This window comes from Ammospiza caudacuta, chromosome 18 (genome assembly GCF_027887145.1).
Source record: "Ammospiza caudacuta isolate bAmmCau1 chromosome 18, bAmmCau1.pri, whole genome shotgun sequence".
Classification (NCBI taxonomy): Eukaryota; Metazoa; Chordata; class Aves; order Passeriformes; family Passerellidae; genus Ammospiza; species Ammospiza caudacuta.
In genome coordinates this window covers 14,377,900-14,401,579 of record NC_080610.1, presented here as the reverse complement: position 1 = coordinate 14,401,579, position 23,680 = coordinate 14,377,900, and the positions used below count along the sequence as shown (strand labels likewise).

The 23,680-nt window shown below is 44.9% G+C and overlaps 1 protein-coding gene across 1 annotated transcript in view; it reads right to left on the bottom strand.

Moving 5' to 3' along the window:
* Positions 1 to 23,680, bottom strand: part of TMEM132B (transmembrane protein 132B) — a 209,404-nt gene that overhangs the window by 106,409 nt on the left and 79,315 nt on the right. Inside the window, exon 3 of the mRNA XM_058816681.1 lies at positions 6,961 to 7,101. Coding sequence (XP_058672664.1) covers positions 6,961 to 7,101 — 141 coding nt within the window. The remainder of the gene's footprint in view (positions 1 to 6,960; positions 7,102 to 23,680) is intronic.

Sequence of the window (23,680 nt, the reverse complement as noted above, 5' to 3'; positions counted from 1 at the left end):
TGGATCAGGTTCTATGGAGTAAAATCATGAAGAGTTCATTTAAGCCACTCCTTTGCATGTTCCCCTCTGCACCAAGGAAGAGACCAAAGGGTCTGGAGTTCCAATATTTGGTTTTGTTCCCTTTTTTTTTTCCCTAGTATTTTTCTAATTTACTGTAGTCCCAATAAACAAATCTGCCAAAAGAAATTTTCTGCACTTTCTCTGGATTTGCACAAAGCTTTTTACTGATTTGGCAAGTCCAGAGATCTTTATCAAACATCAATTTTCTAAGTCATTTTCACGCCTCTGTTTGTATTGAGTTCTTCCAACAAGAGGTTCCTTATTTTCCGAAATTTCCAGCCAACAGAACATTGACTTGACGCTGCACACCAGGCTGCTCCAGCTACCAAAGGTGCATTTGTTCAAAAAGATTATTTTGGGTCATAACACGGGATGGAATAAGATGGAACAAGAAGAGTGGCTGAGCCATCACCTCCCTGGGCTGGTGAAACAGGGCAGGAGCAATTATCTGCTCTGGCAGCCACTGCTCCCTCTGACCCAGCTCTGCTGGGGTTCTGCCGCAGCAGCACTGAGCCAAGAGAGAGGCAGGAACAGCCATCCCAAAGGGCTGCCTGGCCAGGAAGGAATCCGTGTGGCTCCCAGGATACTGGGCTCCCTACAGGAGATGGAGACAATTTCATTGTTCTTGGCCTTGAATGGAAAAAAAAAGGGAAAAAATGAAAGAGGAAAAAAGACCCTCCAGAAATGCTATTTGATCCTCACACCACAGTTTTCTACAATAAGCTGTCCCTCCTACTGCTGTTAATTTGTCTATTATTTTTATGTCCTCTCGAAGCTGCTGTGAGGAGGCAGTGCTTTCATCTAACAGGAACATTGCCAAGCTGGCCTGGCTTCTTTCAACAAAAAGGCTGAGATGTAAAGAATAAAGGTTGGTTAAAATTCTTCTAACTCAGGTTTTCTTTGTGACTCACTGGAGTTGCTTACGTTTGAAAATGTGTGGAGATGCTCCTCACTGGACACTCCTCACACAAAGAACAATTCCATCACTCACAACAGAGGTCACAGCCTGAAAACTGCTGCATTAAAGATAAAATCCTCTTCAGAGCTGTCTTGGGGTGGCCAAAGGCCAGGAAATGAACTCCTGCAGGACCTACAGGCCGTGGGCATCCCACAGCCACAGCCCAGAACACCTCTGACCCAAGGAAAGCGCCTAAGAAGAGGAGGGAAACACCCAAGTGCACAGCATTTGTGGCTTCTTCCCACATGTTAAGCACCCCTAATTTTTAACTCAAAGCTTTCCTTTCCAAACCAGCTGAAGTCTGGCTTCATGGAAATACGGCTTTCATAGTGGCAAGAGTTCCTGAGGAACTCCAGTGTCCTCACCTACAGCAGTCCGGCAGGGGTGACAGCAGTGATTTTCCCTCCCCATCTCTTTGGCTTTTTCCCTCCCATCTCCCTGGATTTTCCCTCCCCATCTCCCTGGCTTTTCCTCCCCATCTTGCTGGATTATCCCTCCCCATCTCCCTGGCTTTTTCCCTCATCTCTTCTCAATTCTTTGCTGCCTGCCTTCGACACTTCCCTGTGTTTCCTTTCTCCCCCTGCTCCTCTCACTCATTCCCTTTCTGGTGCTCTGTGAACTCCATGGCACCCAGCCCACGGCCTGAAATAAGCCCCAGCAAGGCTGGCTGCCTGCAGCAGTTACTGCTCTTTTGTGCACAGCAACACATGCCATTGATCTCCTGTCAGACAACTGCTGCTGCTGGTGGCACTTTACACGCTGCTGTCCAGGGGCCAGGCGGGTTCCTGTGGCAATAAACACATCAGGAAGTGTTTGAGTGCGCGGCCTGATGCCCTCCCCAGGGTGGGGAACAGCACTCTGTGTGTGTACACTGGCTGCAGCCCATCTTTCTGGCATTATTTATCTTCCAGGAGCTCCAGAGCCTGCCCTGTGCTGAGCTGACACTGGGTACAGGCACAGTGTCAAGGCGCTGCACAAATCAGCTCAGCAAAGGCCAGGCTCAGCCTGGAGAGGGGATTGGGAACCTCTGCCCCACAGCCCCTCTCCTGGTGGCTTGGAGGGGACACCAGACCCGAGTCTGTCACTCTGGGGCAGAATGGAAGGGAATTCAACACAGAAACAGCTCCAGAGAGCTCTGAGAGAGAATGTCCATCTGGCAGAGGGGGTGAGCACACCAGGATGGCCCAGGTTGGTTCTTGCCCCAGGAAGGGGGGACTGGAAGGTGCAGGGGGAATGGAGCTCACAGGGCAGGGGCAGCGGGATCCCTGTCACAGCTGTCACCTGTGCCACAAACCTGACCAAAGTGAGCGCTGACAGGGAAAAATAAACCCTGCCACAAACCCTGCAAAGTGACGCAGAGAGGGAAGAACAAACCCTGCCCCAAACCCTGCCACAAACCCTGCAAAGTGACACAGAGAGGGAAGGACAAACCCTGCCCCAAACCTGACCAAAGTGAGCACAGAGAGGGAAAACAAACCCTGCCACAAACCTGTCCAAATGAGCACAGAGAAGGAAGGACAAACCCTGCCCCAAACCTGACCAAAGTGAGCACAGAGAGGGAAGAACAAACCCTGCCCCAAACCTGACCAAAGTGAGCACAGAGAGGGAAGAACAAACCCTGCCCCAAACCTGACCAAAGTGAGCACAGAGAGGGAAAACAAACCCTGCCACAAACCTGTCCAAAGTGAGCACAGAGAGGGAAGAACAAACCCTGCCCAAGTGAACACAGACAGGGAAGAACCCCAGCTTTCGTTTTCAAGACATCCCCAAAGCTTTGAAAACAAAACCAAATGATCTTTCCTCAGCTGATCATCCATGCCAGCAACACATATTTAATTTAAATAAATACATGCACAAATCTTAACTGGCAGCAAATTTTACATCTTTCTTTTGGCTGATATTCCTGGTTCAAAGGGTATTCACAAGCATAGGAAAAGAAGTGAATTATTTTAAAACAGGAGGATGTATCTGCATGCCTATAAATACATAAAATAACTGCTTTTCCTGTTCAAAGATACATTAAAATTGCAGTTTTATAAAATAAGTTAATAATTTGAATTCTGTAGACACCTCTTAAAACAGTAAAGAAACTGAATGATCATAAGAGAATCTTAATTTTTCATTCAAGTTTAAAGGCAGAGGATGTAAAATGTTAGAGTTGGACTGCATCAATTTAAAAAATACATAAACTTCCAGGTAACAGAATAAATACTTCTGAGGACACCTGAAAATAAAAGCCTTCTGAAGATTTCACTCTTTCTGCTTCTGCATACTGAGTGCCCCTCATGCAAGTTTAATTTATGCAGTGACAGATATCCTGAGAGACAGGAGCTGTATTAAAGACATGAAGATAAAATAATCCCAAGGTGAGAAGCACCAGTTTGGTCTCAATAACACTCTACTCAGCACTGCAGGTTAAATCAATTTGATTAACTTTGCTAGTTAGCATAAATATAACCTTCCTGATTAAAATACTAGTTTGTCAAGGATCAGACTCTCCTTACCTGGTTATAATCCAATCCAATTTAATGGCTGTTCCTGAGGAAGGAAAATCATCTCTCAGTATAAAATTCCCTCTCAGAGCTGTTGAAACTCTCTGGCCCAAGTTTTGTGCTGGTGCCACCTCCTCTGTCCTGAGCCACAGGCTGGGTCACATGCAGAATTTGTTCTTCAGCTTTGCAGCAAGGAGAACACCAAGCACCATGAAATATGTTCTGTTCTGGAGCCTTTCAATGAGAGCATGGAAACTCAGCTCCTGCTCAGCACTGATTTGAAATAACCTAATCCTGTAAAATGCTAAATCACCCTGGCAAAGCTCCTGCAGTCCTGCTCCCCAGGATATCAGCCTTGAGTTATGGGGTAGCACAGCTTGCCAGGATGGACCAGGCTCTCAGGGCATTTTTTCAAGCCCTCTTGCCCTGGTCCCACTGCAGGCTCATTTGTTGCATGTTCTGAAATGCTTCCAGAGAACTCTCAGGAGCAAAGGACACAGGAACTGCAAGGGTCCATCCATCTTTTGACAAATGCAGTGGAAAAAACCTGCACGGTCTGTACAAAGTGGGATCTGCTTGCAGGAAACCACCAAGGACTCGTGGCTGGTAAACTCCCAGATTTTGGCTATTTCAAAAGCATTTCTTGTACTGATCCAGCACTGGGTGAGATCCCAGCCCTTCAGCAGCTCAGCTGTTCTGCACAGAGGGCTGGAAATAGCTGATTTTCAGCAAAGCCCACCACTCCCCTGCACTCAGAGCGGAAATCCACACGGATCCTTCCCCAAGGAATTGGAAGTGCTGGGTCCCAGCTGCAGGCACAGAGCAGAACTGTTTGTGCTTTAATAATGAACTGTGCCTTTTTGGACCAAAACATTGCTGCTTCAACTATGCCCACCAAAATGAGATTCTCAGAGCTCTGCCCCAAGGAGAGAGCTCGAGGGAGAAGAGGTGCAGATGGCAACAACCAATCTCCTCACTCAATGAGGGACAAAAACCTCCTTTGAGATAGCAAAACCAAGGGCAAAGCAAGGCTCCACACAGATGAGAAAAGATGTGGGCAAATATACTGGTGTGTGTATATTTAAAATAAATCTCTTCTTTTTATGCTCTTTGTTCAACTGTATTATCAAAAAAGAGGTTTTAAATACAAGCTTATGGGACTACTAAAGAGGTGAATTTATGAATGTATTCCTAACAAAACACACTCTTGAAGGCTTTAATCTATGAATTGTGACAACCTTGGACAAAATGGATTTTTAATAGAATATAATGTAAACTGCCTGAAACACTGTGATAAGGAATTTTTTTTAAAGTAATGCACAAAAAAGGCAACGATGCACTCTGCATGAAAGGAGGAAAGGTCTTAATTTAAAGCATTTTAATGGACACTCAATTTGCGTAGGGAAATGTGAGAGGTGGAGATGAAAACCTCCTGATAGCAGTAGCACTGCGGAGGGGAGAGGGAGGAAGATTAGGAAAGTAAGCAAATTTGTAAATGCTCCAGCTGATAAGAGGGGCTGAAAGGAACGCAGCCAGGATTAGAACATGTCAGAGCCCAGAGCCACTGCTCTCCCTGCAGGCTCTGCCTGTCAGGGGCTTTATCAGAGCTGAGCACTGGCTCAGCACAGCCCCAGTGCCAGGCTGGCCTGCCTGGGGTCAAGGGCACAGGAGGGCACAGACCCCACTCATTCAGGGTGCACCCCTGTGACTCCTGGGGTGCCTCGGGGTCCCCAAAGCTCCCAGAGCTGTGCCAGAGGCCGACAGGGCTTTCCACCCCGCACAAAGCCTGAGAGAGGCTCAAACCCACCGTGAACTCGGCCAAATCTTACCCAGGAATCAGCTAAGCTCAGCCCAGAGGCTCAGTCCTGGCTTAGCCTCTGCTCCTCTACCAGCTGGGCCACTCAGCAGAAGGGAAATTCTTTCCAAGAGAGAAAAAAGCATCTCCTCTGAGGTGGATGAAACATTCTGTTCACTGGCAGCTTCTGCCGCAGGAGAGGCTGATCCTGCACACTCACCCAGACACGAACTGCCCTCCATAAAACTCCTTGGGTTCTAAAATGAACCAGCTCTAGTGACAATTCCATCACCCTGACATTAATAAAAGCAAGTTCAGGTCTCCCATCATCTAAATGAAACAGCAGAACTTCTACAGAAACACTTGACATTCTTCAGAAGAAACAGGAGGGCCATCATTATGACCAAAAAGACAAATTAAAGGAAAGATCAAAGTTAAATATTTACTCTAAGCACTACAATATTTGCAAATCTGGAAGTGATCTTTCAGCAGTTTCTATTTGCATACTTTAATTAATCCAAAAATATTAAACTAATCTCACAAAGGAAAGGGTCAAAGTATTAATTAACTTGAGATGCATTGCTTTTGTGCAATTTAACAGTTCAACACAAAGCAAAACTCAGTTTTAATAAAAACTAAGTTACTGTGACAGGTATAATTTCATGGATTAGTGAAACCCCATACAAGGCAATAAGTTTCAATGTTCAGGCTATTTTTTTTGGTCCAACTTTAAAAATAGCCCCTTCATTTTGATTTCAGTAACATCAGATGACCCCAATCTTCCCTTGACCTCAGTATTTCACTTTTAAACTGATGGTTTTCCACTTTGCTCCAAAGGGAGCAGAGGTTGTGCTTGTTAGAGGAAGGAACCTGATGGGGCTCACAGGGAGCAGACCCTGCCCAGCCACCTGTTGCCTTTTGGGACTACCTAAAAACTACCTAAAAACAGACAAAATGAAGGGAATAAAAAGCAGTTATATTTATTGAAGTGCCTTCATTAAAGGGGCAGACAAAGCCCCCCAGGGGCTACACCCAAAATGGACCATATTTCTCTGGTTTAGTTATTTTTTTTCTGTTGGTTCTTTGGCAAGAGGAATTCTTGTCAAAGAACCCAATTCTCTGGTTCAGTCCATATTTTTTCTGTTGGCTCTTTGGCAAGAGGAATTCTTGTAAAAGAACCCAATTCTCTGGTTCAGTTCATATTTTTTCTGTTGGCTCTTTGGCAAGGGGAATTCTTGTCAAAGAACCCAATTCTCTGGTTCAGTTCATATTTTTTCTGTTGGCTCTTTGGCAAGAGGAATTCTTGTCAAAGAACCCAATTCTCTGGTTTAGATAATTTTTTTTTTTCTGTTGGCTCTTTGGCAAGAGGAATCCTTGTCAAAGAACCCAGTTCTCTGGTTTAGTTCATATTTTTCTTATTGGCTCTTTGGCAAGAGGAATTCTGCTGTGCTGAAGGGCCATGAGCAGCAGATGTGAGCTGGGACTGGGGGGCTGCCTCCAGTTTAATTCAATAACCTATTCCCAAGAAGTGACGCAAAGGGAACAAAGCTATCACAGGAGCAGATCCAGCTTCTCAGGGAGGCAGAGGAGCAGCGCTGCCGCTCGCTGACGGGGTCAGTGAGTGTGTGTGAGGATTCAGCCCAGGGCTCGCCCACCTGTCCGTGGCGCCGGGGTCGTTGTGCACGCAGGTGAGCGTGGCCGTGCTCCGCGCGCTGTCCGTCTCCTCCTGCACTCCCCACTGGTCAGCGTCGCTCACCCTGATGTCCGAGATCCTCACGCCTGGGGCCGTCCTGATCCTGTGGGGACACCAAGCATTGCCTTTGAGACGCGGCGGAAATCTTCCAGAGAAAACAATTCTGAAATTTTTAGAAATCCGTTTTGGTTTAGGTGAAATGTACATCTTTGAAAACACACCTGTTTAGTCTGACTGCCTGTTCTTATAAAAGCCTAGGCTCAGAGAAACTGCTTCAGTGAAAGACAGAAATAAAGGGGACAGACAGAGAGACAGGGATTGCAGTGAGAGCAGGTCAACCTGACCTAGGAATTCTTTCTGATAAAGAATTAGCGGGATATGTCACCACGAAAATTTGTAAAATTGAATATGTATGAGCCTATTGTGAAATTGGATGCATATGGATTTGAGAGGGGGATAAAGAAGGATCTGGAATTCCCAGAGGCACACATGTCTTTTAGAGAGAGGAATCTCCACATGCTGTAATAAACATACCAGCTTTACAACTTTCACAAAGTTGTGGAGTTTTGTTTGCCTCCACAAAACACCTTAGCCACAGATCCACCCAGAGAGGTGAACAGGAAGCTGAAAGGAAATACTCCCTCTCCCATCAATAGCAGGCTGCAGCCACGAGTCACTCTGCTTTAAAAACTTAAACCAGGTCCAGTCATTTACAGAGGTGAGGGATGAGTTTCATTATGTGCAAAGCCAGTCAACTTTAGCTTGAGCAATGTGGAGAGATTGGTTAAGAATGGTTTCTGCTCCTGTGGCCCCAGTCTGATACAAATGAAATAGGTGTGATGAAGCATAAGTTGATTTAATTTGCTGTGTCTGTCCTGCAGTTTGAGATGGGAAATAAGAGCAATGGGATATAAAATACATCCTCCTGTCTGCAAACCTTTGGGAGTGAGGTATCTTCTGATATTAGGGATGCCTGCATGGAAAAAAATGAGTTTCATTGCTCAAAGACCATAATGCAGGAAGGAGAGAAAAGGAGTAAGTTATCCTAGACCGAGGGAGGAAAACAGTTATGTCATTGCAGCAGGATCTTTCAAACTGGGCACATCAGACTGCTGCTGCCAAAAATAATATGATGCTGACATGGAAAACTTTGATTTCCTGAGAATGGCTAGAGTTTGAGAGCAGTGTGGTAGCTGGGAAATGTCGCTGGGTTTTGGCTCAGAGAAAATAAAACTTGCCAAAAATAAAAAGTCCGTGCTCCAGCGAGGCTCAGCGTTAGGAACAGATTGCCAAGGAATAGGAAACAAACTGCTTTTATTAGCAGGAACTTCATTTGTGCAGCTTGACTCCTGAAACAAGCCTGGGATTACAACAGGAGTGCTGCAAATATGCCTGGAGAACAATTAGGCAGAGAGAAACTGCTGCAGCACCACGCTCGCCGCTGCTGTGACTTAATTAATTAAAAGCAAAGCCAAGAGGGACCTTTTAGTTATATGGTGGAATGGAACAGCACTGCTGGGACCTGGAGTGTTATTTAACAGTGAATTGTGATGGCTTTGCCCCATGCCTCATGGCCAGTTGGTGCTCTTGTCACACCATTAAAAACTTCCTTGGAGCTCTGGCTGGGTCCATGGGCTGGGATCAAAGTGAGTTCACAGCGCCATGGGTGGCCTGTTCCTCTGAGAAGGAATTAATTCATCCTGCTTTCATGATATCCTTATTTTGCCTGTAAGCCTTTAGTGACTCGATGGGTCAAATCCATGCCTGGCATAACCAAGCTGATGAAAAATATTCTCTGAAGCAGGATTGTACCTGATATTTTCTAATTGTGTCCTTCCTGCTTTCCCACAGGCATTCACATCTCCAAACAGCATTCCTCAAAGCTGAGGTGCCCTTTCCTATCACCTCCTCTTCTTTTTTAGAGGGACATTCACTTATTCTGTAGTAATTGCACTGGACCAAATAATTCCTGCAAGACACCTGCATGGCTTCATTTCAGACTGGCTTATAATTCATATGAGATAGAGAATTGGGCCCTCAGCAATAGATTCAATACTTTCTTTCATTAGTAAACCACTTTTGAAAAAAAAAAATCATTAGGACCTGGCAAAAAAAACTCCAAAACAAAAAAAAAACCAAAACAAAGTACCTGTTTTTAAATTTTCTCTTCCCCAGCCAAATTTGTATTTTTTTTGAGAAATTCCTATCATCATCCTCTCAAGTTCCCATGCTTTTCTTTTCAATGTGTCTGAAAACTTCTACCCTGACTTTTCACCCAGGTCAAATCCTGGTTAATTAAAGGTTAATTGAAGGGCAGAGATGCTGGGGGGACAGGCACACCAGGACAGTTGGAACTTATCCACAATTTCAGGATTCATCAGCCTTTCCCATCTGCCAGAAGCTCGTTGTGTCCTCCTACACAGCTTTGCACTGCAGAGAGCTTCACTCTGCAGCAGCTCCGTTTGTCTGTCCTGAACCACATAGGAGGAGGAAGAGCATGAGGAGCTACACCGAGGATAAGAAGCTACAATGAGGGTGAGGAACTACAATGAGGATGAGGAGCTACACTGAAGATGAGGAGCCACAACGAGGATGAGGAGCTACAATGAAGATGAGGAGCTACACCAAGGATGAGGAGCTACTATGAGGATGAGGAGCTACAATGAAGATGAGGAGCTACTATGAGGATGAGGAGCTACAATGAGGGTGAGGAGCTACAATGAGGGTGAGGAGCTACAACAATGAGGAGTTACAATGAGGATAAAGAGCTACACCGAGGATGAGGAGCTACAATGAGGATGAGGAGCCACAATGAGGATAAGGAGCTATGAAGATGAAGACCTACACCGAGGGTGAAAAGCCACAATGAGAATGAAGAGCTGCACCAAGGATGAGGAGCTACAATGAGGATGAGGAGCCACACTGAGGATGAGGATCCACAATGAGAATGAGGAGCCACAATGAGAATGAGGAGCCACAATGAGGATGAGGAGCTCCAGACCCATCTCCTGCACACCTGGGCAGGATTCAGGACCCCTGTGCAGCTCCTCCTGAAGCTGCTCCCCTCTGCCTCCATCAGTGGTGCTCACACACACTGTAAGGATGCAGGAGCTCCAAGATCCCCCTCCTTCTCCCCATCCAGCTGTCCCAGCCTCCTTCCTGGACACTGCACCCCAAACCACCGACCCCCCGTTGGCCCAGCCCCTCAGGCAGGGAGCTTTGCTGTTCATCCCCCTGTGTCTGAGCAGGTTTTTGCCACCAGGTGAGGCTGTCCTCTGGCCCAGGGCTGGCTGCCCCTCAGGGGGACCCCTCAGAGCAGGCCCTGGGGGTTTTGCCCCCTCTGCCTCTCTGGGTGAGCAGCAAGTGAACAGCGCTCGCTGCTCCCCGGGCACCTTTTCCAAAAGTGTCTCAGAATGCTGCATTTTAGGAAAAATTCCAGTCTAATCCCTTGCGTTGCATCTGCTCTGGTGGGCTGAGACAAGATGTCATTTTGCATTTTTGGATATCAGTAGAGAAGGTTGAAAGAAGGAAGAAACTACGTTCGGCTTCTCACTTAGGAAAAGTCAAGAAATTCAAATGAAACCAGCCTACATATGGGAGTTTGAGCCTACTGTTCCTCAGATAAGTGATTCATATCTTTAAATCTTCCCCCAAACTCCACAGGCACAAAAATTAATGTAAGTGTTGGGGACTGAGGCTTCGAAAAGGAGTAAGAAATTCCTAGCAGAGCTGCCATCAGCTGGAGAAGGGATGGTGAATGGCACGTGTGTGGGCCCTCCTCTGTGCCAGGCTTCAATTAGAAGCTTGGGTGGATCATTTCGTTTTCTCATACCTCCCTTCCCCACGTATAAAATACTGGAAAGTGTTGCTCTGCCAACTCAAAGGGAGCTGTAAGGATAAATGGAATTGCCTGCAAAAAAATCTGATGTCCTTTAAATTTGCCAGCTGACAAAAACTCTGCCATCTCTGTGCATGAAACTGTGGAAAGGAGCCGCTGAAGTATTTCATAGAACTGTGACCCAATAACCAACTGTTACCACTAAGATGGCTTAATTATTTTTTTATAAAGATAATTTTTGAAATGAGAGGGGCAAAAAAGAAAAAAGGAGCAAAACATGACAACCAATTGGAAATTTAGCAAAACTGATGTTTGGTTCCCATGAAATATGAAATATTTGCTTTCTGAAAAGCAGAATTGTCAGACAGAAAAGTGTCCTGTTGAAAACCCACCTCTAAAACATTGCAGTGTCCATTTGAAAATGCAGCTAGCAGGGATGTGAGATGGGAGCTGGGCAGAAATCACCCAGGGCCTGAGTATTTGGGATATCCCTGCCATAGGGGTGAGGGAGGTCCCACAGAAAGGTGACCCCTCCATCACTGCCTTTGTGCCACTGTCCCTGCAGGATCTCCAGGGAGAATTGCCAGAATGCATCACAGTGAGCACAGCCCCTCCTGCAGCTCCAAGGGCACAGAGGAGCTGCCTGAAATGCAGATTTTGGGGCACATTAGGAAGCCCTGGCAGGACTTTCCCCTGAACAATGTGTCCCCCATTTATTGCAGAACATAAAGACACAAACGTGCTGGGCTGGATGGAGCAGCGTTCCCAGCCTGCCAACCTGGAACCAGCAACTCTTTTAAAATGCAATCCCAGCCCAAAATGTATTTGACCCTGTGAATTGAGCCAGGCTAAGCCTCTTCTCTCATTTCTCCCAGCACAAGGAAAATGGGACAAAGAGCTGGGAGGGAAAAAAGTCAGAGTTGCAGGAGGGGTTTATGCACCCAGAACTTGGGTTGGGAATTCCACAGCCTCCCAGTGAATTCAGTGCAAAATCTGAAAGGTGAATCTTTGCCTCTCACACAGCCCCAGCCCCAACCTGGCACTGGGAACTGGGAGGTAAAGGCTTGGCAAAAGGAGCTTTAAAATAGAAACAGAAGGGAAAGATATTTGGGAAATAAAACAGAGATGTGCTCACAGCAGATGGGAAATGCTCAAAATGATGTGAAAAATGACTTTTTCAGAGCTATTTTAGAAATCTTCTTATCCCCCCCCCCCCCCCTCACTCCATTAGGGGGGGAAAGCATGATCTGAGCTAAATTCACTCTCAATGACGTACTAATAATAACAGTGATGATAAATTTCATTTGTAATTTCCAACCATTTCTGCAGTCAGCCCTTCCACACACATTTTTAGCCCAATTAAAAATAAAGCCATTATCCTTTCCCTACAGGAAATCCAAGCTGTAACCAGTTTAGTCAACTTGCCCAAAATTATACTCTCTGCAGAGCCAGAATGAGGGCTGATCCCTCCCAATTCCCAGCTAGACACCCCTCCCCATCTCTCAGACCAAACCAGAGCACAGCTGAGTAATTCCAAGCCCTCACAGAGCATTTACCATATTTGAAGAATTGCACAAACAGCAAGCAATTAGTTCTGAACAAGGTCCCTGGGGAGTTTCTAGTTAAAATACATGTGTTTTAGGCTACATTAAACCAAGCATTAGAAATTAAAATCACCACTGAACTCAGACATAACATCTGGGGACTTGTGGGTGTGGGTGAGATGGGCAGTGTTGGATAAAGGATGGAATAGCAGGACTCCTGCAGAGGTGGAGGAAGGAAGGAGAGGGAGCTGGCTGGGAGAGAAGCAGGTCTGTGATTCACAGCTCCCACTTCCAGTGCACTCTGTGGCTTCTGGGAGGGAGGCACAGACAGTCAGGAGTTCATCCCTCACAGGGTGGGAAAGCAAAACCTCCTGGAAATGCAATTATAGCAGAGGGAGCTCCCCCAAGGAGAGGCACCATCCCTCTCCTCTCTTCCTGAGCCTCCTGGATTAAATTCTTCATGGGTAATGCAGAAATATGAGGGAATGAGGTGATGTAAAGTCACCCAGAAAACACATGGCAGAACCAGGAGTTGGACCCAGAGCTGCAAAGGAATATTTTGGTATCAGAGCCACTGATAACAGGCAGCCAAATTTGCCAGTCCCAGCAATGCCCTTTCTGTGCTGGGGCCCTGGGGTGTGAGATCAGGAGCCCTGCACTGCCTCACCTCTCACAGAACTCACAGCAGCTCAGGGCATCAGGTCCTCAACCTTCACAAGCCAAGCAAGTGCTTATTTTTCAAAATATTTTCCCAAGAACTTCAGTTCTTTGTTCTTTTATATTTTAAAAGACCTGTCAGAGATTTATGTTCAAATTACTTCCCCATCAAATTCTCCTTAAAATAGCAGCACTGGGCCAGCTGTGTTTGCTTGTGCAATTCCATATTAATGTCGCTACAAGCAAAGTTATTTTCCCAAGTATGTAAAATACCCTTCAAAATACATAAAGACCCTGCAAAGACCCCAGCCCTCTCCAAAGAGGTCACAAGAGTAGAAACACAAGGAATATTCTGCTTTACAGCACAGTAAAACAAGCAGCCTACACAGCCCCACAGAGAGGTGTAAGTACATGGTGAGCAGATGGCAATTTGGAAACAGCAACTGCCAGGCTCCAAAAACTGAAGGAAACCCCAGGTAAAAGGGTTTGATGAAGGTACCAGCAGGCAAAAAGCTCAGCATGGCTCTGGGAAAAAGCCAGGGCCAATGAGTGTTACCAGTGAAACAAAGGTGGGACAGAACCCCCAGGTTTGCCTTGGGGTTAAAGGCAAATTAATCCTCAGAGAAAGGCAGAAAACTTCCAAAGCCACCTGGAGTTGTGCTTAAGATTTGATCTGAATTTCATCCATGCTAGACCTGCGGCAGTGGCTGAGCCCTCAGCGCACAATGGGTGAAATGTGCTCCCAAAGCAGAGCTGGGTGTGCTGGCCGTGCCTGCCTTGGCCCCACGTGCCCCCGTGCAGGCTCAGAGCTCTGCTCCCACCTTCACACCTCGCTGGAAATGTGCCTTTCCCTCCCCCTGGCACACCTCACTTCCTCCTGCACCATTTATTTTTAAATTTTTATTTTTAAATAACCTTTTTTTTTTTTTTAATTTATTTTTAAATAACCTTTTGTAGTGCTGTGCTTAACCCTGCCAAGCATTTGGGCTGCATCTCCCCTGAGAGCAGCTATTAGTGTCACAAATCTCAGTCCAGCACCAGAGCTCTGGGCAGGACACAGCAGATGAAACAGCTTCAGGGGGGCAAGGCAGGAACAAATCTGCTCAACACAAGTGGTGGCTGACAGGAAAAAAGCCAATGACTCAGAGGACAGAAAACCCTTTGAAATTATGGAGGGAATCAATGCCAAAGATTTAGAATGACAGAATTACCACTCTTCTACCCAAAAAGGTGAAGCTATCAACCTTTTCTTTTTTTTCCAGCCCATCAAATGTTTCAAATTATGTAAAACATTGAGCTCACTAGCATATTGGATTTTGAATAATGAAAAGAGTAAACAGGATTTTAATTTGGATTCTGACAGTAAGGCGCTTTCCATGTGATAAATTAACTATTAGGGAAGACAAATTAACACAACCACCCCTTGAGTATGATGGCTTATGATTCTGAGGAGGCTTTTACAGAAGCATGATAAAAATAAGGCAGGATGAAAAACAGGATATGATGATGGAGGGAGTATTTTACCAAAAATTCTTCCTCCTTCTTCTCACCAAACTCTGCATATAACTTCTCTTTTAAAAAAATGCAGCAGCTTCTCTCAAGAGCCCCCCATTTTTCCTAAGAATGACTCAACATTTTAGGAGAGCTCCTCAGCTGCTCTAGATGACCAGATTGATGAATTTTAATGTGCTTGTTTAACACTGAGATGTTAAATTTGACATCTGTGAAGCAAGGTCAGAAGGAGAGGTGTCACCCCTCCTTAGGAATCTTTTTGAAAGGGAAGGTGTCTGAGAAACATTTTCTAGGCATAAGACTATGCTCATAAAATCAGCAAAGAGGATGTGATCAACTTCAAAGCAGCCAAGCATCATGTTATATTTCCATATCCAAATGAAAACTCCCAAGTTTTGTCATTTCTTTAAAGGAGAGAAGACATTTTAAGATTTCATCTTCACATTTCAGCAGAAACTCCATTTTTCAAACTGCCCTCCCTCTCTCTCTCTCTCAGGTAAGCAAACACAGCTTGGAAAAACAGCAGAAAGGCATCCTAATTGGCTTGAAATTAAAGCTATTAATTTTTATTCTTATTTATTCCTGTCACAAACCAGACCTGTTTTATATGGATTTCCAACACTGCTATGGAAACCTGAGAGGTTCTGAAGGCTTTATGTAACATGAGATGAAAACGCCGTCTCCCACAGCGAGCACTGTTTCCTTTGAAATATGTCAACAGTGGAATTTTGTCCCTCTGGGAGAAAAGGGTTGCCAGGCACGGAGACAGGAGACATCAGGTCCAAATCTATTGACTCAAGACATGCTATTAACCATTTAACGCACTGGGCAACTTCAAAATAAGGATCATTATTCACCTTTGCTTGGAAATTCATGCAAGGAGAAAAAACCCTATTATTTCTATGGAGACACCATGTACTTCTATTCCTAAAAATTGTACAGATACTGAATTTCAATGTATTCCTGTAATTTTCCAGTAGTACTTCAAACTGCAGGTCAAAAAGTTCTGTAACAATTGCCTTGTTCTGAGTAAAACTAAAAGTCACAATTTATTGGAGTCTACCTGAAAACATTGCTGTACCTTTGATGTATAAATGACTTTAATCAAAATATAAACAAGTGTGGGTCTGTATCGTGCTGAAAGCTCCTGAATTCCAGCAGAGACAGCAGTGGGACAGGCCTGGTGTTTGGGGGCTAACCCTGGAACCCACCAGCCCAGCTCCAGAGAATCCTGCTCCACCAGCATGGAAAGGGAGCAGATCCTCTGTCCTTTGCCTGCCTGGAGGGCAGGGAAAATTGCCCAGAATTTGCCTATAAACACACACAATTCCTAGAACTCACTGGGCACTTTACACATTCAAATATCCAATAAACATGAATTAACCATTCTGCTATAAATCAGAAGCAGACAGGTCTCTTTCCCAGCATTAAGGATCCTTGTAGCACTGAGCAGCTCCTGCCATCCCTCGCTCCTCAGGGTGCACCCAGAGCCTGCCCTGAAGGACAGAGATGTTTTCCTCCATCCCAGGGCCTCTGAGGGATGAACTGAGCTGGGATTGAGTGCTGGCAGTGCCCTCAGACACCCCAGCACTGCACTCCCTGCCCTCCTCCCTCCAGCACAACAATCTGTGCTGAACCTTCTCTGCTGAGAGGAGAGGTGAAAAGCTGCAGTGGTTTTCTGTAACACAGCTACAGAATAAAAATCAAAGCCCCTCCAGTCTCTTCAGCCTTTCTCTGAGAGATCTAAAAGGCTCAGACCATGTCCTTTACCTTGAAACCAATGCAGTGCTCTAAGAAATGAAACTCTTCCTTAAAACCCACAAGTTTTAAGGGAGAATATGCATTAACAGCCTGAAGGAGTTCAAAGCATTTGAACTTGGAAATCTTGCAATCATGCAGAAACACAGCTTTGGAAACCATAATGAAAAAATCACAGTAAGGCAGAAGTTTCCCCCTGCAAAGACAAAGCTACTTACAGGTTGGTTTCTTTTTATTGAAAGGCTTCTTCCAGAGATCATCACTGCAAAAACATTTGCAGCCTGAACAGAGTTCAGGCCTCCTGGGAGACAAAGCACTATTATAAAAGGGTCATTTTTCTGCCTCTACAAATAAAAAAAACTCTGAAGGTCAGAGACTCTGGAAGAAACTAAACAATAACAAAATAAAAACTTTCCATCCCTGTCCTTGCCAAAGCAGATAACGAGCTCCATGGCATGTCCTGGTCAATACTGGAGCAAGGTTTACAGCATTTAAAACACTCCATCACTGCAGCTGAATTTCCTCACCCTCCTGGAGTCTCTGACATTTCCTTTTAAAAGTTTATTAAATCCTATAATATATTATTATCATTAATTCTCTTTGACCAGACACCAGTATATATGACTTAGGGCCAAAAGAACCTTCCTGAGTTGCTTCAAGCTGAAAAATAAACTAAAAATGATCATTCAAAAGAACGGATCTTCTAATTCCACTGAACTCATCCCAACCCTTGGCACATCCAGCAGTTGTTTAACAGGGTGGAGTGGTCTTTAGGGGATCTATCCTGCATTATCCATGCTTGCTCAGCACTCTGAATATGAAAGCAGCACAGAACAGGTTGTCACCAGGACCTCCACCCAGGCTGTGGCAAGGAGACACTGACCTGAGCACAAGGGATGGAGTTAGAGGGAAGGGAAAAAAACCCAACACAGCAATGAAAATCCTCCCAGAATTAAAAAGGCCACAAGAACTTTGCCTGAACTAGTAGTTGTTGTTTTTATTGGAGTATTTTATGGGGTTTTATGTTGTTTAATCGAAGAAAGAAAATGGATGCCATAAAATATGCAGAGCTAACCGGGGCTGCTGAGTACATTGCTGAATATTGCTAGTAATGCCATTTCCCCTTCACTGTCAAAAAATAAAAATATCCTTCTTTATATCCCTGTCACATGGAACAGCAGTGCTCTCACGCTTGCCAATCAATCATCCTGGAGTGCACCTTTACCTTGAGCACTGTGTGCCAGGACAGTGAATAAGGGAACCTTAGGAAATAATCTCCCTTTCCACAAGATGGAATTCAATTTCCAGCATAGCTCAGGCCAGTAGTTTTCTTGAAAAGGTGGCACCATATATTACAGCAGAAAAGCATTTTTCTGCTGGTAGTGAAAACTTTAGTGAGCATTATGATTATGTGGTTTGTACTCCAGGCACCAATGACCACCGAGCAGGCTAATAACGAGCCAGCTCTGATGAGAACAGCCCTCCAGCTGGGACAAAACATCAAAGACTTTTTCACCCTGGTTTTTTTTCCCTCCATTCTCCTTTCTTCACTATAAGATTTTTTTCCCAACCAGCAGACAATTTTCCAAGATCTTCCTCAATAGTCAGCACTTCACTCTGGTGCTCAGGTAGCCCCAGTTGGCGCTTTGGCCATGGTGCCAACAGCTTTTATCTCTGGCAGCCCAGTTTGGTTTTTCCAGTGGTGCTTCTCAGGAGCTTCCTGAACACTCTGCAGGTACATTGACTCATTGAATCCTCCTTTGGGACTCTGCAGTTCTGCAAATCTTTTCTGCAGTTTTGCAAGTGCCAGGCTTGGTCTCTCACCTGAGCCCAGCTGTGCAGCAGAGGCAGGCTGGGTCCATAATCAATCCAAACCCTGCAATAAAGTCCAGGGAAAGCCCCACAAACGGATGGTGCCAACCCCTGTCTGCCTGCATTTGCCTGCAATGTTCCCAGCCATGAAGATGAACAGACAGTTGTTTGCCTCTGGACACCCTGAAGCTCCAAGTCCCAGCTTTTGCTCTTCAGATCTGGCCAAAGCATCATTCTGCAAGCTGATGCCTGACAGACAGAGCCCAGCAGCTCCAGAGCCAAAGATGGGAAAGAATTCAGGAGGATTCAGCCCTCCAAAGTGAGTTGCTCACAGTGCTGCCACAACCTAGAAAGCTTATCCAGCCTTGCAAAGCTGTCAGGAAAATTTACCAGCCACCACACAAAAATTACTTGCCATTTACCAGAGTGATTGATGGTAATGCAAGAAACCAATGGCATTTTACTTGCCTGTCAAATGAAATTACTCAGCCTGGACCAGCAGGATTGGGGAAGGATTCTTTAATCCTTGCAGCGATTTTTAAATTAAGCTCAAGTGTTCATAGGGCTGAAGATCGGTCACAGACAGCAGCTGGCTTCAGGATGGATCCCAACATGATATAGCATGGACAGACAGGTCTGGCACAGCAAGGGCAGGGTGACAGGCAGCTGCACACTCTGCTCCTGACTTCCTTTTACATTTGCAGATTTCAGGAGGCCAAATCCATTTCCAGATCGTTAATCTCTAACAAAGAACTAAGTCCTGGACACATGCATGTAATAAAAAGTTGGGGCCAGAACAGGACAAAGAGGCCATAACCAAAAGCTGGAGGCTTCAGTGGCAGAGGAATGTGCTCCCATTTTGTCTCTGTGTTCAGAAGAGTACTCCAGAATTAGGGATTCATTTACTTCCTGAATCAGTAGAGGGATGGGACCATTCCCTCTGTAGCTTTCCTCTTCCCTCCTAACATCATCCTAGAACCTCCTTTATGTTTTAGCATTTTTCCTTTACCACTGCAGCTGTAGCCACCAGGACTCCTCTGTTTTGGCCTCAGCTGCAGAACCAGGACTGTCCCTGCAAGGACAGCAGATCCTCCAGCACAGCTCAGTCACATCCTTGTTAAAGGAGATATTTCTCCAGTTTGGGGGCAATCAGCATTCACTCAGGAGATCGCCAATGGGGAAGGACTGAACAAAGCTCCTTGAGCAGCAGCTGATTCTGACAGGCAGAACCACAGGTGGCTCCAACATTCAGCACTGCCCTGGAGAGCTTCTGGAGGACAAAAAGCAAAGGAAAGCCCAACTTTTGAGGATATGAACGAGCCATTCTCACAGCTTTGATTTTGGATAGCCTGTTTTCTTGACCATCTTTATGATTAAAGCTCCTTACACATCCTCAAACACAGAGGAAAAATCACCTCTGCCGAAGGTCACAGTCAAAAAGGGAGAGGAGGAACAATTCAAGTTTTATGAAGACTGCACAGGCCTAGGCGCTAGATACCAAGAAGCCTCTTAAACTTTCAGATGTCAAATAAAACACTGTGTTTGCAACAACACTCCAAAACCAGGCTTTCCCACTGAGGGGGGTTGTGGGGCATAGAATCAGCTCCCTCAAAATCCACAATCCATTATAACAATTCAGTGATTTTCAGAGAAAAACACTCACAGTGAGACACTGCATCCAACTGAGCATTGAGCACTTCCCATTTCTGTTCTGCCTTCCCAATTTCACTAGTCCCTAACCCTGTTAGTCATGAATTCTTGATTAATGAGCCTTGTTTAGGGGATGTGAATCTGCAATTGCTCTGATACCCAGAGAGCTCTAACCACAGAAAGACAATCTAATTCAGCGAGGGAATCTGCTGTGCTTAGGGGGGATTCCAACCCTCCAGTAAAGGAAATCAGCTGTTAAGTCATGCTAACAAGGGGCAGCACGCTGTGCTCTCAGCTCCGTGGTGCCGTGTGATGCTCTCACAGCTTGGCATCTGGGGCAAAATCATCCTCGTGTGTTCAGGATGTTTAACATCTGCTGGTAAATCTGGGGCCGGTCAAACCCGGCTGTGAGCGGAGTGAGGGTGATGCCAGCGAGGTTTTACACCAGAATCCTTAACTACGAGGAACATGAGCACACACACATCTCCTGAGCCTGTGCAGCAAGGACCAATAACCCAGGGCTAAACTAATTACGGCTTGTTATGCTTGAGCAGGAAAACAGCAGCAGCTCCTCTCTGCTCCAAGGGATGTGTAAAACAAGTGTCTGGGTGGCTCCTCTTGCCTGTGCCTGCAGGGAAGAGCTGTCTCTGGGGAGCCCTCAGCTCCCAGGGTGTCCAGAGGAGCAGATTTCCTCCTCAGCTGGGGACATGGGGACAGCAGGATTGATAGCAGGGCTAGACAGGGCCCTCAGCAGGCCAGCCTTGCTGACTCCAACATAAAAATGTATTTCTCAGGACGTGAAAAATCTGATACAGCAGTGCAAAACAAAAAGATAAAATTCTTCATTAAATAATATCGCTCATCACGTGTCCATGAATATTCATAACAATTTGGGGGGTGGAGGGGGGGACCTTAATTATACTTGAAATGGTTTATGAAATTCACCAAGATGGAAGAAATGCTCCTTTTCTCCTACATCGAGCACTTTCAGACCTGTTTCAGGAGCCCAGTCCTAGAGACCAGGGAATTCATTTCTTAAGACAAGCCCTTTTCCCCCCTGAGCTCCTCCCCAGCTCTTCTCAGAAAATGACATTTTCTGATCTTAAAACATCTTGAAAGAGACAGAAAGATTAATTATGCTCCTCCCTACTTCACCTTCACAGAACATCTGAGTGGTTTCTAGAGCTGCAGAGCCTTGATGTCCATGGTCCTTGTGACTGCACTGCTGAGATATTCAAAGACCCATTGAACCAAAGGGAAAACCCATTCCCTGAGACTTTGTGTGGAAAGGAGGAGGGGTGGGAGGCTTAAAATCATCTTCTACTTAAGTTAGCCAGAGACAGCTGGAGCAGATTTATTCATCAATCAAGCTCTCCCCTTTCAAAAAGTCACCCATTCTCGTGGGCTCTGCACACAGGAGACGCTGTGGGACTGAAAGGTTGAGAAATGCAGCCTGATCCAATGGTTCTGCTTATTCCCACAGAAGATCCGTGGGATGAAGAAACAAAAGCAAAGCAATCTGCCCTGTGTTTTTGTGGACGCAGTTTGGCACCTCCAAGTCACAGATGTTTTCCAATTACAGCATTAACACGAGTTGGAGCTCACCTTTCAGGGCACTTTCCTGCACTGGTGATGTTTCTTGATGCCTGCCTGATTGTGGCTGTAATTTTTTCCTCCAGCAATTATTGTCACTGTGTCAGACCTTATCCCAGAGCCAGGTGCTGAGGCACTCGGGGACAGTGTCCTCCCAGGAAGTCATTGCTGATACAAAACCTTATTCCCAATTACCAGTGTCAATAACTTGTGGGCATTAAAAGTGAAGACAGTGTTTTCCTGGGCTGAGATTGCTTTCTAATCTGATACCTGGGCTATAAATGATCTGATTTGCTGATGAAGAGCTCAAATTAGAAAGGCACCATTCAAAAAAATCACAAAATATAAGGCTGACATCTTTTGATTTTCAGTGGCTCTGAGAGCACTCTGCTCCTTCCTGGTGGTGTTGCCTTCCTGGCTTGAATCTTCACTGTCAAGACATCATCCTCAATTAATTTCAGGCACAACTACTGTCAGCTTTGACACGCTGCCCACCAGATGAGCAGTGGGTTTCAAAAGTGGGTCTGCAAGCTGTAATCTCAAACTCATCTATCAGAAACACCAATACTATCCATCCTTTCTACTCTTTGAAACCTCAGAAGTATCATTACGTTCAAGTTTTGGCTTAGTCCTGGGAATATTTTATTTTATTTTCACTTGAGGAACCCCTTTCTTTACTCAATATTCCTGCAGTTAAGATCTCTCTGCAGCTTTATGTGAAATTAAGTAGCCAATGTCATACACATGGTGCTGCAAAGACTAAATCCTGATATTAAGCAAAGTCAGGGTTTAATTTCCCTGCACGCAGCAGGTGAGATGGGGAAAGGCTGGATTTGGAGAATGTAATAAGCAGTCACAGGTGAACATAAAATATAAATGCAAAATGCATTTCCTCATATTTATTGCATTTTTTACATCTAAATCAGGCAGATTTCATTCCACAGATTGAGACTGATCTGAAGTAATTTAGTGGGAGGCTGGTAGTTGAAACACATAATCACATTTCTAGAACAATGTAATTACATTGAATTTAATGTGATTTCCTGCCACAGGTTTAAAAGTGCAGCCTCCTCCACATTCTCAATTTATGCTGAACATGACACTTGATGTAAGACTACTTTTACACAGCCAGGTAGAGCCTTGCATAAGGGGAGAAAGTGCTCTGTGACCACTTGAATTCCCCAGCACCATCAGGCAAAGATGCCAGCCATGAAGTACCAGTAAAAAAAATCTTAAATTTCTAGGAAGATGCTGTTTCAGCAGATGACCATTGATTTTAGATTTCGTTTTCATTAAATGTCACAAGGAACAATTTTGCCCACCTTAAGAACTCCTGCACAAGTCAGCTCTGCTCTGTGGAGCAAAGAAATTTGATTGGAAATTCACAGCAGAGGAGTTTTCAGGATTTTGTGGGTTGTAGATATTTCAGAGAGTGCTATGATAAAGACTTTTTATAAAGATCAGGCTAATAAATGGATAGGGCAGGTCAAACCCATTATGAACTGCTAGGAAATACTGGGGGGAAAGCAAATTGCAACCTGAATGCAGAGCAAGAGTTTGAATACTAAAATGAACACAAGGACAAAGGGCTGGAAATGTATCAAAGCTAGGAATAAAAGAGCACAGTCATTGGTGTTTATTTAACTCCTACAAATTAGTTAAAAGTTGATCTAGAGAAAGCGTGCAAGCCAATGCATCAGGACAGTGCTGCCAAAGCACTGCATAAACAGGAGGGTTACTCTTGAAAATAAATAACACAAAGTTACAGCTGATCAGATGAAATTCTGCCTACAAGACAACTTAAGTAATCTGTTTGCACAATAATTCCAAGTTGTACAAATGGAGGCATATTTACAAGCAATTTACAAACAGAAAGAAAAATGAATAAATTGATCAAAAATGCTATTTACTGCTGGCAGTTCATTTGACTTTCTGCAGAATGCTTCAACATTTATATTCCTTCATTGGAATAAATAAGTATTGAAATATAATGGATAATGAAGCAGATGCTAAAAGGCAAAGAGCATGGGATTTTTTTCTCCAAGACCAATATAAATCTGAATGAAATAAAAGTTGAAAAGTTGATTTTAAAGCTGGGGAGTTTTTATAAAAGTAAACAAACAATGGATTTAAAGCAGTATCATTATTGATGAATCACAACACTATGGAAATGGCCTTGGAGGACTCCAAATGCGTTACACACTGTGGAAGAGGAGGGAGGAGAGAGAGAAGAAAAGCCCCTAAAAGGAGACAACACTGAGCCCTCCCTCAGCCCAGCCGCCCTCTACTGATGTACAAAATTTAGGCTGCATTTAGGT